The 21,505-nt window shown below is 42.3% G+C and overlaps 2 protein-coding genes across 6 annotated transcripts in view; one reads left to right on the top strand and one right to left on the bottom strand.

Annotated features, from left to right (window-relative positions):
- The window catches only part of gga3b (golgi associated, gamma adaptin ear containing, ARF binding protein 3b), a 28,234-nt gene extending 13,453 nt beyond the window's left edge, over nt 1–14,781 (top strand). Inside the window, exons 8-17 of the mRNA XM_048610822.1 lie at nt 3,012–3,149; nt 3,870–3,951; nt 5,801–5,917; nt 6,430–6,648; nt 7,451–7,521; nt 7,796–8,151; nt 8,532–8,716; nt 10,925–11,094; nt 11,772–11,882; nt 12,374–14,781. Coding sequence (XP_048466779.1) covers nt 3,012–3,149; nt 3,870–3,951; nt 5,801–5,917; nt 6,430–6,648; nt 7,451–7,521; nt 7,796–8,151; nt 8,532–8,716; nt 10,925–11,094; nt 11,772–11,882; nt 12,374–12,484 — 1,560 coding nt within the window. The 3' untranslated portion in view covers nt 12,485–14,781. The remainder of the gene's footprint in view (nt 1–3,011; nt 3,150–3,869; nt 3,952–5,800; nt 5,918–6,429; nt 6,649–7,450; nt 7,522–7,795; nt 8,152–8,531; nt 8,717–10,924; nt 11,095–11,771; nt 11,883–12,373) is intronic.
- A 2,502-nt stretch (nt 14,782–17,283) lies between these two features.
- The window catches only part of nup85 (nucleoporin 85), a 47,300-nt gene continuing 43,078 nt past the window's right edge, over nt 17,284–21,505 (bottom strand). For all 5 annotated transcript variants that reach the window (XM_048610876.1, XM_048610873.1, XM_020517751.2 and 2 more), the window contains 4 exons: nt 20,928–21,028; nt 19,836–19,987; nt 18,331–18,429; nt 17,284–17,541 (listed from right to left, as the gene is read on the bottom strand). In XM_048610876.1, the coding sequence (XP_048466833.1) occupies nt 17,437–17,541; nt 18,331–18,429; nt 19,836–19,987; nt 20,928–21,028 (457 nt within the window). In that variant the 3' untranslated portion in view covers nt 17,284–17,436. The remainder of the gene's footprint in view (nt 17,542–18,330; nt 18,430–19,835; nt 19,988–20,927; nt 21,029–21,505) is intronic.

Here is a 21,505-nt window from a genome sequence, read left to right as displayed (position 1 = left end):
TCATAAATCCTGTCTGTCAGAGCCCCTTCCAATAATTTGCCCACCACTGATGTAAGACTAACTGGCCTGTAATTTCCAGGGTTATCCCTGTTCCCTTTTTTGAACAAGGGAATGATGTTTGCCTCTTTCCAATCTTCCGGCACAATACCCGTGGACAGTGAGGACGAAAAGATCATCGCCAAAGGGCCTGTGATCTCGTCCCTCGCTTCCCATAGAATCCTTGGATAAATCCCATCAGGCCTGGGGGACTTATCTATCTTCAACTTTCTCAGAATTCCTAGCACATCTTCTTTACTAACATCAACCTCCTTTAGCCTACCTGCCTGTTTCACAACGTCCTCCTCTACAACTAGGTCTCTCTCAGTTGTGAATACTGAAGAAAAGTATGCATTAAGGACCTCTCCTATCTCTTTAGGCTCTGTGCACAAATTCCCTTTACAATCCTTGAACATAATCTCTTCAAATATTTCCTATTCATGCACTTATCTAAATGTCTTTTAATTACACCCACATCCACAACTTCCTCAGGAAGTTCATTCCACACGTGAACCACCCTCTGTGTAAAAAAATTTGTCCCTCCTGTCTTTTTTAAACCTCTCTCCACTCCCTGTAAAATGTGTCACCTAGTACCTTAACCCTACCTATCCCTCATTATTTTATAAACTTCTGTAAGGTCACCTCTAAACCCCCTACGCTCCACTGAAAGAAAGTCCCAGCCTATCCAGCCTTTCTTTATAACTCAAACATTCCATACCCGGCAGCATCCTCGTAAATCTCTTCTGAACTCTCTCCCGCTTAATATTCTTCCTATAACTGGGCGTCCAGAATTGGACACAGTATTCCAGAAGAGGCCTCATCAATGTCCTGTACAACCTCAACATGTCTTCGTAAATCCTATATTCAATGGTCTGAGCAATGAAGACAAGCATGCCAAATGCCTTTTTAATTACCCTGTCTATATGTGACACAAACTTCAAAGAATTATGTAGCTAAACCCCTAGGTCCCTCTGTTCTACAACACTACCCAAGGCCCTACTATTAATTATATAAGCCCTATCCTTGTTTGTTGTACCAAAATGCAGTACCTCGCAATTAGTCAAGGCATTGCTTAACCAGGAATCATTTTAGGTCAGCAAGCATAGGGGTGATGGGTGAATGGACCCAAATTATGACACAGGCAGCACAGAAGTTTTGAATGAGTTTAAGATTACAGAAAGTAGGAATGGGAGACCAACAAGGAGAGTTGAAATTGTTAATCCAAGAGTTAACTAAGACATGGCTGACGATTTCAGCAGATGAATTGAAGTGGGGTAAATGTCACTGGTTTTAGTGATGGAGAGGATATAGGGTTGGAAATGCATCTCCACATTAATAGAACAAGTTTGTGTTGTTGATGGTTAACAGATGAAGCAAATGCCACAAGTGATTTGGTTATGGAAAAGAAAACTACTCAGTTGTGTGTAAGAGCACTTCTGGAAATGAAAACGAGGAGGTGGGTTTTGAGGTTCTTGTGGTGCAGTGGTAGTGTCCCTACCTCTGAGCCAGAAGGCCTGAGTTAAAGTCTCATGTGCCCAAAAGGTGCATCACAATACACCTGAACAGGTTGACTAAGAATATCTATAACAGCTCAATTCTTCACTGCAGATGGGCAGTTTTTGTTTCTGTGTGTAATGTGATCATTTGATTTGGTTTTTTTAAAGAAGAGTTGGGATCTTCTCCAGTGGGGAGTCAGGTTTTGGTCATGGAATAGATCTGGAAGGGAGAGTTGGAAACTGGTGTTTGTGCTGAACTATAGCTTTACAATAAATCTCTTGTAAATCTCAAAGAAAATACTTAAGTTTGAGAGTCTGTTTCAGTCTTGGACAGTTACCAGCGATAGAGATGAAGTTGCTAGTTCAGGAAAGCATGCAGTGGAGCTGAAGTCAATGCTTCAGTCCTGCAAATACTTAGTTGGAGAAAGTGTTTTGCTCATCCATGATTGGATTGGCAGCCTGATCATCTGGTAATAGTCAGGAGTAGAGAGGTGGTATGAGGTAAAACTGGATGTTGTCAGAAGAGATGAGAAATGGGAAGATGCCAAAGATGAAACTTTCGAGAACGCCAGAGGTAACAGTGCAGGAATAGGAAGAGAAACTTTTGCAGGTGAATCTCTAGCTATGCTTAGGTGAATGAGAATAAAACCAGGGAAGAGCAGCCCCATCCAGCTGGACACCGATAGAGAAATGTTAGAGGAGGATGGAGTAGTCAAACAGTATCCAATGCTGTAGATCGGTTGAGAGGTCAAGGAAGGAAAGGTTGCCTTTGTCACTGTCACGTTTGCGAGTTTGATGGGGGAAGCGATGAAATAGCAGATATGTGGGACAGATGGAATGTCTGGTTTAAAGTGGGGAAGAATGTGGGTTAGTGTTTTGCTAACCTGACCTGCTCCAGTCTTAGGAATATTTGACAAGACAAAATAGAGGAAGCTTTACTCGATATTACACCCTCTGCTGTACCTGCTGTGGGAGTGTTTGATGGGTACATTCTGGAGGAAGCTTTACTTTCAGTTTAAAAAAGGTAGAGAGTTTTACTTTGCATCTAACCCAGTGCTGTACCTACCCTGGGAGTGTTTGGGGACAGTATTGAGAGAACCTTACTTTCAGTTTTAAAAATTAGAATGTGTTTTACTTTCACTTTAAAAGAGTAAAGGGAGCTATACTGTATATCTAACCCCATGCTGTACTTGTCCTGAAAGTGTTTCACTCTCAGTTTAAAAGAGCAGGGGGCGCTTTACTCTCTCTCCTAACCCCAATCAGTATCCACCCTTAGAAGCATTTGATAGTTTTCCTCTTGCCTATAACATCAAAAGATTGTATTATTTGGACTAAATGTAAGCTCAACAAATGTCTTAAGATGGACCTGGATAATGGTGATTTCATGTTTTATTCAGCTTTGCTGAGTGTGTTTGCTGCACAGCAGAGTAGAGGCAGACTTTGAAAGCTCAGGTTGTTTAATTTCTGCACCGTTCGCAGGATGAAGCCCGAATGCAGAAAATAACAAAGCGTTTGAACACTCTGGAGGAGGTGAACAATAACGTACGGCTTTTGAATGAAATGCTGGCTCATTACAGCAAAGAAGAATCGTCAGAAGGGGACAAAGAGCTGATGACGGTAATCCTGAGCACCGGTCTCCCTACATTAAATTCACTTATTACTTTATTTTTGAAGGCTGCAGTTTAATGCGTAATCCCAAAGCACGCACACAAACAAACACACAAACTGCTTAGTTGCAGTTCACCTTCTTTAGACACCTTCACACGCATTTTTCTTATCTCTAAATTCAACTACTCTTATACAATCCTGGTGGCCTCCCATCTGCTATCTTACATAAACTTCAGTTCATATAATGCTATGCTACCTATAATCCTATCAAGCACTAAATCGTCCAGCGTCCCTGCTTCACACCCAGTTCCACAACATCTCCAATTTAGTTTGTGGTTCTTGTAAATAAATTGCTTCAGTTTATTCATCCCGTGTCTCTTTGTAATTTCCTCCAGCCCTCTGCGTCGTCTTCTCGTACTTAATGCGCATTCCAGTAGTTTTGTCCCAGTTGCCAAGACTTCACATTTGAAATCTCCTCTCTAAATTTCACTCCTTCTCCTCTTCAAAGCTCACTTCTTTAACCAAAGCCTTTGGTTAATATTTCTTTCTTGAGATCCATGTCTATTTTTGTTCCAGTATGCTCTGTGAAACAACCTAGGACATTTCTTTGATGTTAAAAGTAGTTTATTAATGCAAGCTTTTGTACAAAGGGTGCAGAGAGCTTCCAATGAAGAAGCTGATGCTGGACTCTGTACACGAATGGATAACACACATTCTGCTGCTTTTCAGGAGTTGTACGAACGATGTGAGAAGATGAGACGGACATTGTTCAAACTTGCAAGTGAGACTGAGGACAATGACAACAGTTTAGGTAGGTCAGGAAGTTTCCTCTTCATGCTGTAAACGGATGGGATTTGACTATCCCTCACCAACACCTCCTTTCCTGCTTCACTCAAGAAGTTGACTCGTGCTTCCCTGGTACCATCCTTTACCTTGTCCAGAGGACATGTTTGTTAAATGTCATCAGCAACGTGGTGAGACAGCACAGCTAAACTCAATTTTATCTTTGGTTGATGCCTCCATGTATAATATTGTTCATGAAAGCATCACTGAAAAGCAAACTCGACCTGCCCCATTCTCCACCACATACGCTCTCACATCCTTGCTCATACCATAATATGCTCGTGTGCTCCTCAGTTCAATGCATTTTAAACAGCAATGCTGAACTCAATTGTAGAACATGTCCCCCTGATTTGATTGCAGTCAACTCTCACAGGCTCAACCTGAGTCTGAGTCTTTCTGGCTCAGTTACACAATGGCTTTACAATTCAAGTCTTCAAGAGGCCAAAGAGTTTGTGTAAATCCTAAGATTTGTGATCAAAGCAAGTTCAGACCTTTGAAGATATGCTTTCTCAAAGTATGGTACAGTGTTCAGGAGCTGTCTGCTGGTACAACCTAAAATACAACGCTTCTGTGACCTTTCAGTGGAGGGTCCAAAAGTTAGACAGCCCCACTGAAAGACAACATAAAATGTTTCCCTCCCCACAAAGATACCAGCAGCCTGAATTTATTTCTGTCATGTGTGGGCAGAGATAAGAAACAGCACCTTCAAAACAGTGTAACAAATTAGAGAGGGTTATGTTTGGGAAGCATAGGGTGGGAGCAGCATATTTATCTCCCCATGTTTCTAGTGTGGCGTGATGAGGAATAGGTATCTAAAGGATAAATAGTGCATCAAAATAAAATTAAAAGTTTGCCAGTACCTGTTAGAGAAAAGGATAGTTTCTGATGTAATGTTCACTTACTGACCAACTTCCTGTGCTTTTAACCTACTGGTATTTTAAGTGAGATTAATTTAACTAATTGTTTAGGTTCACATTTTGTGATAGTTTGACTTTTTGAAGAAATAAGAATTTTGTATTTGTTTTAAAACATGAATTAACACAGGTTAAAAGGGACTGTGAAATGACAGGTACCTATGATGGTGCTTTTGATGTTTCCACCATTGACTGTAAATACTAGGTCATGAATCCATCTCTATAGTCGAAAAATATGTTACACCCAGTCTTCCAAAAGGATTTGTTAATGGAAAGCTGCAAGAGCTCTCATTGCGACAAAGACTGAAATACTAGGGGATGGTCAGAAGTCATTGTGTTATGTTGTGTAAGAGGGCTATTGATGTGAGGAAGTGTAGTTGGATTTTTAGTTATTTTGTATACTTGATAATAGATTAAATTGTGTTCAACCATAACGACTGTTATGTCTGCTCACCTTCCTCTGAAAGTGGCATACTGCTTTTTGTCTGCCTCGACTCACGAAATATTTGCTTAGTTCACTTTGTCCGAAATTAAAGTCACACATGAGCAAAAAAGACAAATATCCCAGTTCAGAAGAGTAACTATGGTGACTGACAGCCGGTGGTTATATTCCAGGTCCAGTCGATACAGGACAGAGTGGCTCCACTCCCAGGAAGATTGGGGTCAGAATGCTAACAGGGACAGTCAGCACCGAATATCACGGCTGATCTGGCTCCTGACACTTGGACACAGGAAAATTATGGAGATTTGAAATTTATAAGCAGTAAGGTTTCAGTGTTTCAAGTTATGATTATTTACAAACTCTTCAGCCTCCAGCAGATCCCTGATTTGGGCTCACTGTGGATCAGACAGCCCCGATTGGGTACACTGTAGATCTATACTGGTTTTGTTATTTTATTACAGGTGAGATTTTACAAGCCAGCGATGACCTTTCACGAGCGATAAACTCCTACAAAAAGGTGGTTCAAGGACAGGCTGTAAATGGGGAGCTTGACCTGCCTGAACTTACAAGACCATCAGGTAATTTGCTTAATAATGAATCTGAGTTGAGATCTCCTACTTGTCTCTCATCCACGGAATCTGTAGACAGCACTAGCACTGCAAATATTCAAGTGGGAGGAAATACATATAATAAGCAGGCAGAAACAGAGTGCACCTTTTCCAAAGTGGGTCTTTTTGTCAGGTACATTCTGAATCATGTTCTTTCATTACGCTTGGCTAGGTGAATAATACTCATACCTAACAGTTAAAATATTGAGAGATTAAGTCCCTTCAGAGACTTGAGCCTATAACACAAGTTATCATTCAGTGCTGAACTGAAATTTTACAGTCCTGCCTTGGGATAACAACTGTTTCCACGTTGTTATCACAAAACAAGTTTCTTATCTCAGTTTGCCTCCAATTACAGGGCCTCGAGCTATGGAAGGTGTGTGCAGGGGCACAAATTAATTTTAAAATGGCCATTTAAAATGCAAGGGAGTTATCTGCTGTGCTTGGATTTGATCAGCTGACCATGTGTTCATGTCTTGCAGTGAATAGTGGAGCCACTAACACGGAGACCCTAATCGATCTGGCTGGACTGGATGTTCCCTCGGAAAAGGCTTACCCCACCATCTCGCCAGTATTCCCCATTATTCCACCTCCACCACAAGCCTCCAATGATCCTGGCTCCCGAACTGCCAGCCTGTCAAACGTGGCCAAGCAACCTCCCAGTTCTGTTGGACTGCTGGATGTGGAGCTGCTTTCACTGGGTAATGTGCAACATCTGTGCAGCCTGCAGCCTGTCAGTAATCCTCAACCTGTTATAATCCAGTATTCTTCTAACCTTGGAAGCTGGGTTAAACCAAGATCTTAGCAGTCCTGTTATGATATCAGGAGGGTTTTTAAATGGCAGTGTTCAGGTGGAATCCTGGTTTGGTCAGGAATAACTAAGGAGTGTCCAATAAAGTTAATTTGACTTTGGTCCAGCCACATGGCTCTGCCCCGTATGTTAATATCTATGAAGGTGGAACAGTTTCCATGTTGTGCAACCAGTATTAGTACCTGGCCCTTCGTCCTGGGCAACATTGTGTTACAGCCCGAAACTTGGAAAAACTCTGAGCTCTTGGCCTCTTGCCATTGGCAACTGGGACAAGGCTACCAGATTGCAGCCATAAAAAGAGGACGGGCACAACTGTGTGTAAATTGCCCTGTTTGCCAAAACTGAACGTCTAACTCATTGCACCATGCAGTTGCTTCTCCGTAATGTTTTGCCAATTTCTGCCCCAGTCTGGGCATCCTGAGACTTGATAGTCCCCAGTGAGTGCCAGGGCATCAGTCAGAGATGCTTCATTGACCCCAGAATGACACACAGTCAGTCTAGATCACAGGCTTCATCAGGCACTAACTGCAGGGCATGGTGGAGAATCGCAGAAATTCAACCATGTGGCTGTCTGCTAGTGCCCCTTGTTAATTATGGATGGGTGTGGTTAGTGGACAAGAGTGTTTAGTCAATTCTACATTAAGCAGTGTCATAATTCAAACGCGGGATAAATTCTATCTGTTCCTGTTCAGGACTGAATGACCCTCCATCAAGTTCTGAGATTGACAAAGACTCTGGAGAGTCTCTGTGGAACAACTTTCAGGTAGAACAATTCACTTGATCCTTACCTACCCCTGGATTTTTAATTTGCCTTGTCTTGTCCCTCATGCTACTGCCTGCTGTCTTCAAATCCTCCACGTGCAGCATGGCCTTTCCCCATCCACCACCTTGCTCTGTCCCCCTTCTCTCTGCCTGCCCTCACCACTTGACTCTGGGACATTCTGCTGTAGCCTCCTTCAGGGTCAGTGTGTGGCTCTGATTAATGTTTTATAGCTGTCACCAGATGCTGTTTCCATTAACAGGGTTTTCTGTTCCAGGTTGAACCCTCTGCCCTCAACCCCTTTGCAGGGCCGCCAGCTGCTGATGGACCAGTTTCCTCCATCACTCCTCTGCTGCAGTCTGTACCTCGAACATTAAACCAGTCTCCAGCTCAGTGCCTCCTGCCGTTCTCTGGGGTATCTCAAGCTCCACGTGCAGCAGCAGTTCCTTTGCTTATGAACGCTGCCACCATTGTCCCTCAGTCTAACCCAGTCTCCGTGTTTCCGATGCCACCACTGGAGCCCCGGATTCCAGGTGCTTTGCTCCATTCCAGCTCCTGTTCCCAAACGACATTCAGCAGCAGTATGCAGGAGCTGGATATGCTTGGTCAGAAGGTTCTAGAGGAGGTCAAAAGGTAAATCAGTATTTTTCATTACTTTCATCCTTTGTGAGGGACAGTATTTGTCTGTGAGGTGGGGGAAAGTGACAAGTGAGAGGAAATAGAGAGGTGATGAATAGGATTATGAAGGGGCAGGAGTTGGCAGAGGAAAAGGGAAGGGTTTGGAATGGCAGGGGATGGATAGCAGAGGAGTTGAATGGAGAAAGGGAGGGTTGGAGGGAGAGATTGTGGGGAATAAGGTTAAATTTCATTTATCATTATTAAATTCTCCTGATCTAATTTGCCTTTATTATCCTGTCTGGATAAGGCAGTAATTTGGGAGAAAATTATGGCAAAGGCTAGAATGTAGGCTGTTTTTAAAAAGTAAATAACCTTGTTTTCATTTCTGACTCTAGTGCTTCTGGTATGGCGGGGATTGTCCCTGGGGCACCAGCAGGCAGTGGGTACAGTACACCCTCTGCGGCCCCCAGCAGTCCCCTGTTCCGCTCTCTCTCCCCTCAGCCATCCAGTCCTCTCCGAAGTGCTTTTCCAGAAATGTCACTGAGCAACGTGACAGTTCCTCTGGAGACAATTAAACCAAGTGAGTATCTTTAAAGATCTGTGTAAAATGGATTGGGAATAGAATCATGTTCCCTTGAAAACGTCTGTGTAATGAACAAATTAGAAAACTGGAGATTTCCTCTCTCCCATTCTCACGTCTCCTGTCACAGATTCACACTCCCAGTCTGTCCAGGTACTTATGATTTTGACGTTGGAGTTTGAAATTCCACTCTCCATGCCAGGCCCCACTTGAGTTCACTGTTATGTGAAGCTTGTTTATTTCAGTGTGTAGGGAGCTAAAAGTTGTTGAATGGTCTTATACACATCCAGCTCAGAGTAAACTTGGGGAGTGGTGCAAGAATCAGCAAAACAGGATAGCCAGTCAGAAAAAGCATTGCTCAAGAATAAAATTGGAACCAATTTCATCTCTTTTTTTTCTTGTTTTTGTGATTCTTCTCAGAAGTGGAATTTTTTGTCTTTCAGACAACTTATTGTGTCATCAAGCCACTCCCCTGGCATTTACAGAATAGGGTTAGGTACAGAGTAAAGTTCTCTTTATACTGTCATCATCAAATTCTCCTAGAGCAAGCACAGTACAAGTTAGATACAGCGTAATGCCCTCTGTACAGGCCAGTTTCAGTAGGGATTGGATACAAAGTAAAACTCCTACACTATCTTGTCAAATACCTTGGCAGCAATCTCAGAGGAGTGGTTCCCTACTGTAAATATGAAATACATTCGCAGCATCAATCCTGTGGCTTATGCTCGAGAGGCATTTGGATACTAAATTGGGATAGATTTGTACGATAAACCCCTGGCTACTAGCTCCATGGAGAATCCAAAAACAAAGAAAACTAGATTTACTGAATGACCCGCCCCCAAAACAAAAAACCCAGCAAGATTGCTCTTTCTTTAATACAAATCTGAACCTATGCAAATTACACATGAATTAACAGGGAAATAATACTTCATCTAAAAGGTTAATTTCACTTCAAATAGTCAATCCAACAAATGTGTGTCACATTCAATCACAAGCATCCATTTCATTCCCCGAACAAATGTGGCACGCTATGCAATCTCACATTCTTTCCAACTCTGCCTCAGGTACAGAAGAGGATTTCTTGCTTTCTCCCTCAATAGATTCAGGCTTTAAGTCTCATATATTGGCACTTGTTCTATCCACAGTTCCCAGACATGATTGATAGTGACAAGGCACACACCTATGTCTCTCATTCAGATCATGTCAGTTTTTAAACTCTCAATCTTATTCTTCTAATATAAACTCTGTTCTTCCACAGTAGCTGAACTATTCACACTGCTTTTAGTCTTCAGTCCCTTTTAGCTCTTCTGTACATTGTGCTCAAGAGCTTCTGGAACTCTATACTTTACTGTTGCACAGATAGCTGACTGACTTTTTTTCAGATTTCTCAGGAGTTTAAGCACACCAGGAGTGTGAGAACTGTATCCTGCTGCAGAGCTTTTGTGTCCGCATCTGTATGCTGATTGCCTTTTGTCTCCAGTTTTTCTTTGTGTCTGCCAACTACATGGCTTCCAGCCTTAAGTTCCTTGTTGTTGAAACTGTTTCCAGGTCAAGCATCACCAGACATTTTGAACTGGTATTTCTTGTTATTCAGGAAAATTATAACTGATTCCCTTCAGAATTAATACAACCTCTCAAAAGTCCTTTTATTTAAAAAAATCTTAAAAACAATTATAGATTTCTATACACACAACTTTGCCCAAGTTGGACTTTACTGATCATCCATCTCAGTCAGGAGTCTTTCACCTTAATGTTGCACAGGGAAGAGGAAATTTCAAATAGGATTTATGCTCTTGACCACTACGCGGGCCCCTCTGTCTGCAAAGTCAAGTTTGAGTATAATGTCTTCTGAGGCTGAACAGCCTAATGGCATTTGTAAAGTCCAGGTTGACAGGTGACAAGCTATGAAAGGTTCAGACACTAACCATCGGACATTGAGAGGTGATGTGAGGAATGATTCTTTTACACAGTGAGTTGTTGTATTCTGAAATGTGCTGCCTGAAAGGCTACTTGGAAGCATATTCAAGAGTAACTTTCAGTAGAGAAGTGTATAAGTACTTAAAGGGGAAGCACTTGCAGGAATACAGGAAAGTCGCAGGCTGAGGGATTAGTTAGTTAGTTCTTTCAAGGAGCCAATAGAGGGAGGATGGGCTGAATGTCCTCCTGTGCAGTATGATTGTCTGACTGTAGCATATGTTCTCATTGTAGGTAATGTCCACCCTGTGACTGCGTATGACAAGAATGGTTTCCGGATCCTCCTGCACTTTGCGAAGGACTGTCCTCCTGCGAGATTGGATGTGCTTGTGATTGTCATCTCCATGATCAGCACCTCATCCCTGCCCATCACCAATGTGCTTCTGCAGGCTGCTGTACCCAAGGTGGGAGCCAAAACAGTCTTGGATCATTAATAAGCACAATGTGCATTTACACTAGGACTTTACCACACTCGGAACAACCCAAAGCTTCACAGCCAATAATGTGCCTTTGAGCATCACCATCTTAGAAAAAAGAGCATCTAATTTCCATTCAGCAATCTCCTGTCTTTCTGTTCCCCTCTTATCATTCACTCTGTCTTCCCATCTGTGTCTCTCTCTCCTCCCTCCCCCCAATCTCTCTCTTTCCCCTAGACATTAGGATGAGATGAAGAGGGGGTTGGAAGGTGGCTCGTGGAGTGTAAAGACCAGCATGGAGTAGTCTTTTAAATTTATGTAACTTCAAGCGAAAGCACAAAGATTTCAAGGAAACTAAGTAGTGTCATTCTGACGTTTAACTTGGACAAGGCTCTTATTCCAGTGCTATTTAACCTTTTGTGTCTCATAAACTTGTTTGATACATTAGAATTTGTAAGCCTGGGGTTTGGATGAATCCTAAGTTGGAGTGTCAAGACTGGTTGATATCATCTAGTTAGGCTGGGTGGGAAATACTAGGAACCCACATCCACAAGGGTCTCCGAAGCTCCCTGGGAAACAAATTTATCACCAGATATGTTGGAGGCCCTGAGATTAAATTGGAATTCACAACATGAGCATTGACTGTGTTCTCTGTTCATTCACAGACAATGAAAGTGAAGCTGCAACCTCCATCGGGAACAGATCTTGCTCCATTCAATCCTATCCTGCCTCCAGCTTCTATTACCCAGGTTATGTTACTGGCAAATCCTCTGAAGGTAAGGCATTTAGTCAAATCAGCACATGTATTTACACACGTACTGGTTTATTCTCGTGTATGTGCGCATGCTTGTGTGCATGAGTTTGAGCCAACCCTTTTCCCCTCTGCGTGCTCTCTATTGCATCTGGGCTGTTTACCCTCCTTCTCTCTAGCTCCTTTCTTTCTAGCTGTTCTCTCTCTCTAGCCTCCTCCAGCTCTCAAGAAACAGAAAACAGAGTAGGCCCTTTGTACCTGTTTCACTAACATGTTTGATCCTCTCTCAATTCCATATTCCTGCTTTCTCTCTAGTCTCCAGAAACCTCTCTTGCCCCTTAACTTGCTCCCTTCCCAGGTGGCATTTCTATCTTCTCCATAATCCTCCCTCAACTGTCCCTGCCTTCTTTGATTCTTTATTACCCCAGGTGCTGATATATTTTGCTGTGCATGAGAATGACAAACTTTGAGTGGGTGACTTCCTCCTAGGCTTCTCTTGTGTGTTTGTATTTGTAGGAGAACGTCAAACTGAGATACAAGCTAACTTTTACAATGGGACAGCAGTTGTGCTCAGAGATGGGTGAGGTGGACCAGTTCCCCCCAGCTGAAAAATGGGGATGTCTTTGACCCTTCACTATCGCTCATAGTTTCAAATACGCCAAACACCTCCATATGCTTGAAGCACTTGGATCGCCTAACTGAAGCACTGTGCCATCTGATTGCATCTGGAACTGATGAAGGAACAAATTGTAACCTGGGTCTGTGGTCCATGTCTGTAGCAGGCAGGGCTTGGAATCTGGCATTTGACTTTGCTGTTTTGTTGCACAGCTGAACTTTACACACTTGTACTCAAAATCACTCCAAATCTGCTCCTTATCAGAGGCTTCTATTACTATTACGAAAGGGTCAATTAATGTTGCAGTGATCAGCTAGAAACTTCATTAAGCGACTGGTTGAAATTGCAGCTCATGTTAGATCCTCACTCTGGCTGAGTTTCCTAAACATCAAGGCTTCCTCATTGGAATTCTCCAAGCAACCTAGGTTCCTGCTCTTGATCGCCATTCAGTGACCCTGGCTGGAAATGTGAATGTCCAGACACCAAATGGAGGACCGGTGTTGGACTCTGCTGTGATAATCGCTGCCTTGGGACACTCCTGAGGAAAAGCAGCACTCGCGGGACAGTGAAATAAAATTTTTAAATGCTGGGAAGACTCAGCATCTGTGGCAAGGGAAACAAATGCTTCAGCTTGATGATATTGTATGAGAGCTGGACATAATATGAAATAACAGATTTTAAACAAGTTACAAAAGCAAAGAAATAGGAAGAAGGGAGGAAAGAATAAAAGGAACACAGTCTATGAGAGGGTCAAAAGCAGGAAAGACTAAATGTCTAAAGGGACGATACTGCAAGACCAAAAGAGATGGTAATGGATCAAGTAAAGAAAAAGCTGAATTATCACTAAGTTGCTTGTGAAACAAATGGGTCATAATCTGAAATTGTTGTACTTAGTGTTGTGTCTGGAAAGCTTAAGTGTCTAATGAAAAGATGGAGTATTAATCTCAAGCTTCCATTTAACTTCATTGAAACAATATGCAGGATGGAGAATAATTTCTGCTCAGGTGGTCAGAGTCACCCTCACACTTAATGGTGTTCCCAAAGCATTCATCCTACCTGAATTCATCGTCCCTGCTGGAGAAGACCACAGTCTAGGAACAAACCTTATTAATACGGAGAAACAAGAGCCATTAGAGCTGCTATGGCACTGAACTTGGTATAGAGGTCTGAGGTTGTATCAATGTTCTCTATCATTCACAACGATGATACAGCAGGTGATGGCAATGATTGCGACAGGAGTCTGTCAACTTAAAACTTCTGTTCAAACCACTTGTTATTTACACTGTCCCTCCCCATCAATAGGGAAAATCTCTCACCCAATTTCTACCCTCCATTCTGTTAAAATTCCATCCTGTTTTTCCTTCCTGGTATCCCAGTGGCTTCACCTGAATAACTATGAACTGCCTGTAGTTTATTCACCATTGCAGTCTGTTAATGAGCCCCAAGTATCTGAAAAGCCCTTTATTCCCTTGCTCAGCTGAGTACAAACATCTAGTAGTATGATTAATTATCAGATTAGTACCTGGGGCATCTTCACCTAAGAGTGCATCCTGCTGAGGGGCTGCAGAAGTGACCCGGTCAACTGCATAGTTGGAAACTGAGAGTCAAGCCCCTGTGGAGTAGGACATCCTCAAACCACTGCAGCTTTGGGACTGATCTATTTTCACAGCTTTCCATAGCTCAACTGATTTGTGAAGCACTCAATTCCTCCATGCTGATCTAAATGCAACCTTTTACCACTTTTATAAAGCTGACATATTAATCCTTCTGGTCTTTTTGCTGTAACTCAGTTGAAATTGATCATCTTCCTCCTCAAATGAGACACTGTACATTCCGTTTTCTCCACTGAATGCTTTAACTATTTGGGTAGCTGGATATCTCACTGGTGTCAGTGTTTGGCTGTGATCAGCCTTTCGCTGACTTAAGTGTCTCCAATATTCAGTTGTCTTTTCTCAGTGCTTGTGTTGTCCAGTGTTAATTGTCATTCAAGAAGAGAGCATGCACTAATACAAACAACTCTGCTTCAGTCTCTTCTTCCCTAGTCCCTCCAATGCCCAGAGTCTAACACTCAGCACAAGCTGCCATTTTTGCACAGCATTTGGTCAATTAAGATGTGACTTCCAGTGCAGTCATGTGTTGTTGCTGCTGCTTTATATAATGTATTTATTGTTCAAAATCAAAAGACTTTATTCCTGAACATATCGCTCTATATCCAGCACAGTTTCTGCTCAGAATTTAAAAACTGTAATTTGTAAATATTTAAGGTGTGTTATTATTTGCACGATTGAAATAAAGTCGTTTCATTTTAGCTTTGATTTCTTAACTCTTCCTTTCTCCACCCCCAAAAACAGAAAGTTTGCTATCATTTACACGGGCTTCCAAAAGGCATTCAACAGCGTGACTGTTAGTAAATAGGCAAGCACTTTGTTGGCAGGTAGGTCATAGATACAGAGGATAAAAATTGATAAGGTTTGCCCCCTGGTATCCCACAAGGATCTGTACTTGCACTTCAGCTGCTCACTATTGTTGTAAGTGACAAATGAAAGAATAGAGAGCTGTTGCTCCAAGTTCGTTGCAAATAGCAGAGTGTGGATGGGAGCTGAGTGGTGGCCTTTGCAGCCTCAAAACTCTTACCCTTGGGGTCCCACCCTAGGGAAGCGCCTTGTGAGGCTAAATGCCTTACACTGAAGTCAGAAATCAGAGTACTTTACTTCATAAGTGGTGATAATTTAGAAACTATGGAGGAGCAGAGAGATCAAGCACACAAAATTACAAATTGATAGAATGTTGGCCTTCGTCTTCCAGTACCCTTCAATCAAAGGGGTGAAAAATGAAAACCTAAATTAGTGTTAAGGGTAGTTAGGATCATAGAACCAAAGCAGATAGATGGAATTTAGATGCAGATCTGACATAATATAACCCAATAGTACAGTGGATTATAAGGGCTGATTGGTCTCTTGCCAATTACACCAGAGTAGAAAAGTCATATTAGATAATTTAGTTTACTCTGAACTCATCCACAGCCTGGCACTAGAGGATTCAGATCATTCCAGTCTCCTGCACAATCTGGTGATGGGAACGTTGAGAGACTGCCCTAGTTTGTACAGCCTGATCAGGAGGAGGGCAAGGGAATACTCTGGTTTCATACCCAGGGACCAGGTCAGGTTCTTTGTCTTAGTACTCCAAAATTTGGATCCTTGTGGAGCCTCCAGTATATGGCAAGTCAAAAATTGACCTTTCCATCTCAGGGAGCACAGATTCTGCATTCTCTTGTTTCTGTGGGGTCACACTGAGACAGACATGTTTAAGCTAGGGTCATCCAAGCTTTCAATCAAATTTTTGCAGGAGTGTTAATACGCAGTCAGCAACTGGCTTCAGGGAATGCAGTCTATAACAAGGATACAAACAGCTGCAAAGAGTGATAAACAGGTTGTGATTGAGTAACAATTTGGCAGGTAGAATATCATATGCAGGTGAATAATAGATTATTTACTTTGGTAGTATAGTAAGTACAGGAAAGCAGAGGTACAGCAAGCCTTATGACATGTTATCTTCACTGGAATATAAGAATAAGAAACAAATATTGCTACAATTTCAAAGGGTCTCGACAAGACCATAATATCATGTACACATTTGGTTAAAATCCTGACACTCTCCAGCAACAGCGGACATGGCCAGTCTCATGGACTGCAGCAGTTCACTATCACATTCTCAAGGGCAATTGGGTATTGACAGTAAATGTTGATTTAGCCAACGATGCCCACATTCCGTGAATATATATAAAAATAAGCAAAGATATACTTGCAGCAGAGGTCCACCAGTTTCAGCTCTGGGCTGACAGGCTGAGTGAATTGGGTCTATCTTCTCAAGTTTAGAAGCATACAGGCTTCTGAAGGTTTCTGATAGAATAGATGCAGACAGATTGTCTTCTAGATTCCCAACCAAGGGGAAAAACAGTTTTAGGAGAAGGGATCAACCATTTAAAACAGAAATGAGAACTTTTTTTCACTTGAAGATTTAGAATCTTTGGAATTTACCACCCCAGATGCCTGTAGATGTTCCGTCGTTGAATGCAACAAAGACTGGAAGGAGAGATTTTAGGTCTGAGGAAATTAAAGGATATTGGGGAGTTTGTGTGAACTGTAGTTGAGGCAGAAAACTGTCAACTGTGACGAAAAAAGAACTTGAAGGAGCCATATGTAGTCTGCCCATTTCCCGTGTACTTTTGTTCCCTCATAGACGGAGAGGATATGTGTTTCCGATGTGGGACAGAACAGAACCCACACTGTCCTGCAATAGCGGGAAAGATTCAGGCGGCAAGGAACATACAGCGTGGAGGAGGGAAACCTGCATCAAACTTGGATGTGCCAAGGAAATGGAACCACATCCATTGCCTGCAGCAATACAGTTGAGCCTACAGACTCCCTACTGCCTAGCAGACAAGGGAGAGCTAAGCTGGCATTGACCCCTGCAACTTAATAAAGCAACCTGTTTAACAGCCAGAGATTTTTTTCACTTAACTTCCAGTTGCTGTAGTTAATTAAACTCAGGCTAGATCACAATGGGGTCACTGATGACAGACCCAAGTAGCTGCAAGCCCTCACAAAATAAAAACAAAGTCAGGAGAGGCTGACTGTCATATAATCCACTTCCCTAATCCCAACCCTGGGCATTCACCATCAACAAGTCAGCACCTTCAAGAACTGGGGGTAAGACTGACAGAAACACAAGGTTATAAATGTGTAGCTCCTCTTCTCAAGCTTCAACTCAGCATCTAGTTAGTCACAGCAACCAAGTACCAAGCAATGCCTTTGGATACAAAATATTTTAATTGTGAATTTCTGCACAGGATTCAAAACCATGGAAAAATGCAACCTTTATTTACAAGCTCAGGCTCGCAGAGAGCCCACGCATCAAACTGGGCTAGCAGATCATATGCTCGGGTTATAATTCCAGCCTAATTTCAGGATCCTTGATGCGTTCCCTCTTGCACAATGGCCTTTGCCAGATTCCGAGTGAAAGCCAATCGGAGGAGGCCGAGTTGTGTTGTCTCCACCTCATCCTCACCCTGGAACAGAGAAAAACAAAAACTCAAAATTACAAGTTTGAGCTGTCACAGTAACAGGTCAGAATTAATCTCAGCCCCTCCCGTAACACCCCACTATCCACCCCATTCCAGCATCATCTCCTCCTCCTCTGCCCAGTGTCTAACTTAAATATCAACATCTGAGACGGGATATATTTGCCACGGAGCAGCATCGATTCACCAGGTTTAGAGGATTAAATTAAAGGCAGTTTGCATTGCCTTCAATATAAAATATTGAAGGGTGATCTAATTGAGCTCTTAGCATAATTCAATCAAGAGAAACTATTCCCTTTAGTGGAAGAGTGCAGAGCTTTGAGGTGCAGTGGTCATCTCTACCACTGGGCCAGAAGCTTAGGGTTCAAGTCCCACCTGCCTTAGGAGGTGCATCATAACATATTCAGACAGGCTGATAAAAATAACTACAGCAAAGTTATTCAGGGACAATATTAGGAAGTGATTCTTCACATCCAGGAGAGTTTAAATCTGGAACTCTCTTCAAAACATTGTTGAGTCAGAGATGCAACTGAAAAGATTCAAATAACAGATTTTTATTAGGCAAGAGTTTTAAAGGTTACAGAACCAAAGGTGATAGATGGAATTGTAATAACAATTAGCCTTGATCTAACTGAAAGGCAGAAAAGTCTGGAGGTGCTGACTATCCTCCACCTATTCCTACGTTTCTATCAGTAATGACTCACTGACATTTCCCAGGGTGTGTTAGCTGCTGAGTTGTTAGCTGTTAGAGTATACATGCGTAGAGTTGCCTCTTACCCCCAAAGCTCTCATCTCTCTTTCACTTTCAGTATTATCAGCTGTCACATCCTCCAGACAGTGCATGAGTGCATACGTCTGCTCTGTAGAAAAGATCACCTGACCAAGAGAAACAAAACAAAACAATGAGCAAACGGGTACAAAATGCATTGATCTCTTTCAGGAAGCAAGATAACATTTAATCATGCTACACTTTCATTCATAGCAGCCAGTTTACATGACTCAGCGTGCGACAATACAAAACCAACAATCACTCCTCCTGCATTAGCACAGGCTCACAATGTTGCAATTTCTAGTCTGAAAACCAGAAGTACAACAGATTGAGTCAATGATACTCACGAAGCTCAGTGCAACAACCAAGACAAATCAAAACATGGTGCAACTTTATATCTAGGGGTGGCATGGTGCTCAGTGGTTAGCATTGCTGCCTCAGCGCCAGGGACCTGGGCAACTGTCTATCTGGAATTTGCACATTTTCTTCTAAGTTTGCGTGGGTTTCCCCCATGTGCTCCAGTTTCCTCCCAGAGACGAAGATGTGTAAATTAGGTCAGGTGGATTGGTCATGCTAAATTGACCCGTGGTGTCAGGGATGTGCAGGCTAGGTGGATTAGACATGAGAAATGCAGGGTTACAAGTATACGAAGGGGTGGGACTGGGTGGGATGCTCTTCAGAGGGTCAGTGTGGACTTGTTGGGCCAAAGGGCCTGTTTCCACACTGTAGGGATTCTATGATTGATTCTATGAACATGAAGGATGTTAAAACTGGAAAAGGGATAAATTATACCATCATCAAACACTCCCAAAAACAGATACAGCACTAGTTCGGATACAGAGTAAAGCCTGCTCTACATTTGTGTCAAGTACAGTACAAATGTTAAATACAGAGTAAAGCATCCTCTACACTGTCCCCATTAAACACTACCAGAGCAGGTTGGTTATAGGTTTTGGTGACACTGACAAGGCAATATTTGTTACCCTGACAACATGAAGAATCAACCAGAGTGTGGAATAAGAATTGTAAAGAATCCCATCTTCTTACCCAATCACATCTAGGGCACCTTTCAATCTCAGCCTCTTAAGTGGGTGTGCAACTTTGGAACATTCAGAAGGTGGGAGAAGGAGGGTCATTGAATACTTTTAAGTGGAAGTGGATAGATTCTTGTTTGGCATCTGAAGGAAAAATTATTGGGGGTATTCGGGAATGTGGAATTCAAAACACAACAGATCAACCATAATCCTACTGAATAGTGGAGTGGGCTCGAGGGGCTGAATGGTCTAATTCTGCTCCTAATTTCTATGTTCATAACTAGAAGCAAATATGGACTGAGCAACCATCATTATCCTTGCTTTCTCTGTATCTCCTATTAGATCCAGGCTCTCAATGAAGGGGTTGAGAGTATGGTTAGGAGAAAACGCGCATCCCATGTCATCTCAACTGATGCGTGTCAAATACTGAAAAATTAACAGAATAACTAAAACAATCTAACATCGAGCAGTAAACACACCTCTTTCTGCTCCATCATGGGAAGAGCATCCAAGAGTAGTGTCATCCAGAAAGATCTTGGAGCAATGCGGGCAGTCATCAGTGAAAGCAGTAGGTTAGCAGCTTTTGCAAATTGCATCTCCCCATAGAGCTTGTGAAATTCACAATACTTCCCTGTCAACAGGAAACCACAGAACATTACACTGTCTGGAATATACAGCACAGAAACTGACCAATAGGTCCATGTCAATGCTTACGATCTGCATGACCTCCGTCCATCCCTCTCTGTTTCAATGTATAAGGATAGCCTTTTTCTCATGCTTTTATTTAGCTTTCCCTTAAATGTATCTCTAGAATTATCTTCCCTGTGGTAGTGAGTTCCACCTTAAGACCACTCTCTGGGCAAAGAAGTTTCTGAATACCCTTTTTGGTTTACTAGTAACTGTGTTACATTTATAGCTGTGAGTTTTGAATCCACCAAAAGTGAAAATGTTTTCACTCTAATCGAGCCTATCAAATCCCTTCAATTGCTGAAGGATATCAAACAGGTCATCCCTCAGTTGTCTTAGCCCATTATTTAGTTCAGATCTTTCAAACTGAGAGACTCGGAAGGCATTAAGTGCAGAACAGCTTTGGAAAACCAGAGTGCTGCCACCAAGTCTTGTCCAGTACAACGTCCTACTCATCAATGTTCTCATCACCCGAATCATCCCATTTGAAGGATGTGATTGGTATGCTTACAGCTGAGGAAGTGGAGATGTACAGCACAGGAGATCATTTGTTCCGATCTGCTTGCTGTTTACAGAAGGAATCCTAAACTGTTCCCACTGCCACACTCGTCCCATTGCCCTATATCAATCCTGAACTAATCCCAGTATTCCAGTCTCTTCCCCATAGCCCTACATCAGTTGCAAACTTATTCCACTGTCCCAACCTCTCCCCATGCCAAGTTCCAATGCAGCACTCAATTAGAGAATACAAAATCTGTGTCTGAGGCAATTTCCCCTGTTTCAAGTATATGACATGCAACACAAATACAACCCATAATAAATTTAACCCTCCATCACTAAGAGCACTAGTTTTGCCAGGAGACTAGAGAATTAGGTCTGCCTACCAAGGAAGGTCAGCCGGTCACTCAGCAGCATAGAGGATCCTAGGTTGCTGATCAAGTCAAAGTCAGAAAAGCTTCCTTTAACGGAGTAATCCTGAAGTAACCTGTAAAACAAGCCAGTGTCTTTATTAACACTGTATAGTTAGTAATCACTCCAGTCAGCAAACAAACTTTCTCTCTCAACAAGATTCAAGAGTGAAATGGAATCCTACTGAACCAGCCTACAGAACCAAACTTCTGAAGAATATGAAGGGACACAGGGCAGTTTATGCGGGAAATGGGAAATATCAATCTGCCACATTCAACTGGAAATGATTCAAGACAGACTGACAACCTGGTCCTGGAGGTGTTCGCTAGTGATTGGAGTCTCTAAGAATTCCAATCCTTCAGTACCAACTCCTTTACTAGGAGTACCACCAAAATATACAAAATAGATAAAATTAATTTTTTGATCTATTTACTGTTGGAGAATAAGGATCAAGTGCCAGTGTCACATTGCTATTAAATGTGCGGTGCACATCCAGCAGAATGGACTATTCATTTAAGTAAACTATTGGTTACTAAATCCACTGAGTGAGCAC

This window comes from Rhincodon typus, chromosome 23 (assembly GCF_021869965.1).
Source record: "Rhincodon typus isolate 14 chromosome 23, sRhiTyp1.1, whole genome shotgun sequence".
Lineage (NCBI taxonomy): Eukaryota > Metazoa > Chordata > Chondrichthyes > Orectolobiformes > Rhincodontidae > Rhincodon > Rhincodon typus.
This window is presented reverse-complemented; position numbering and strand designations above follow the sequence as displayed.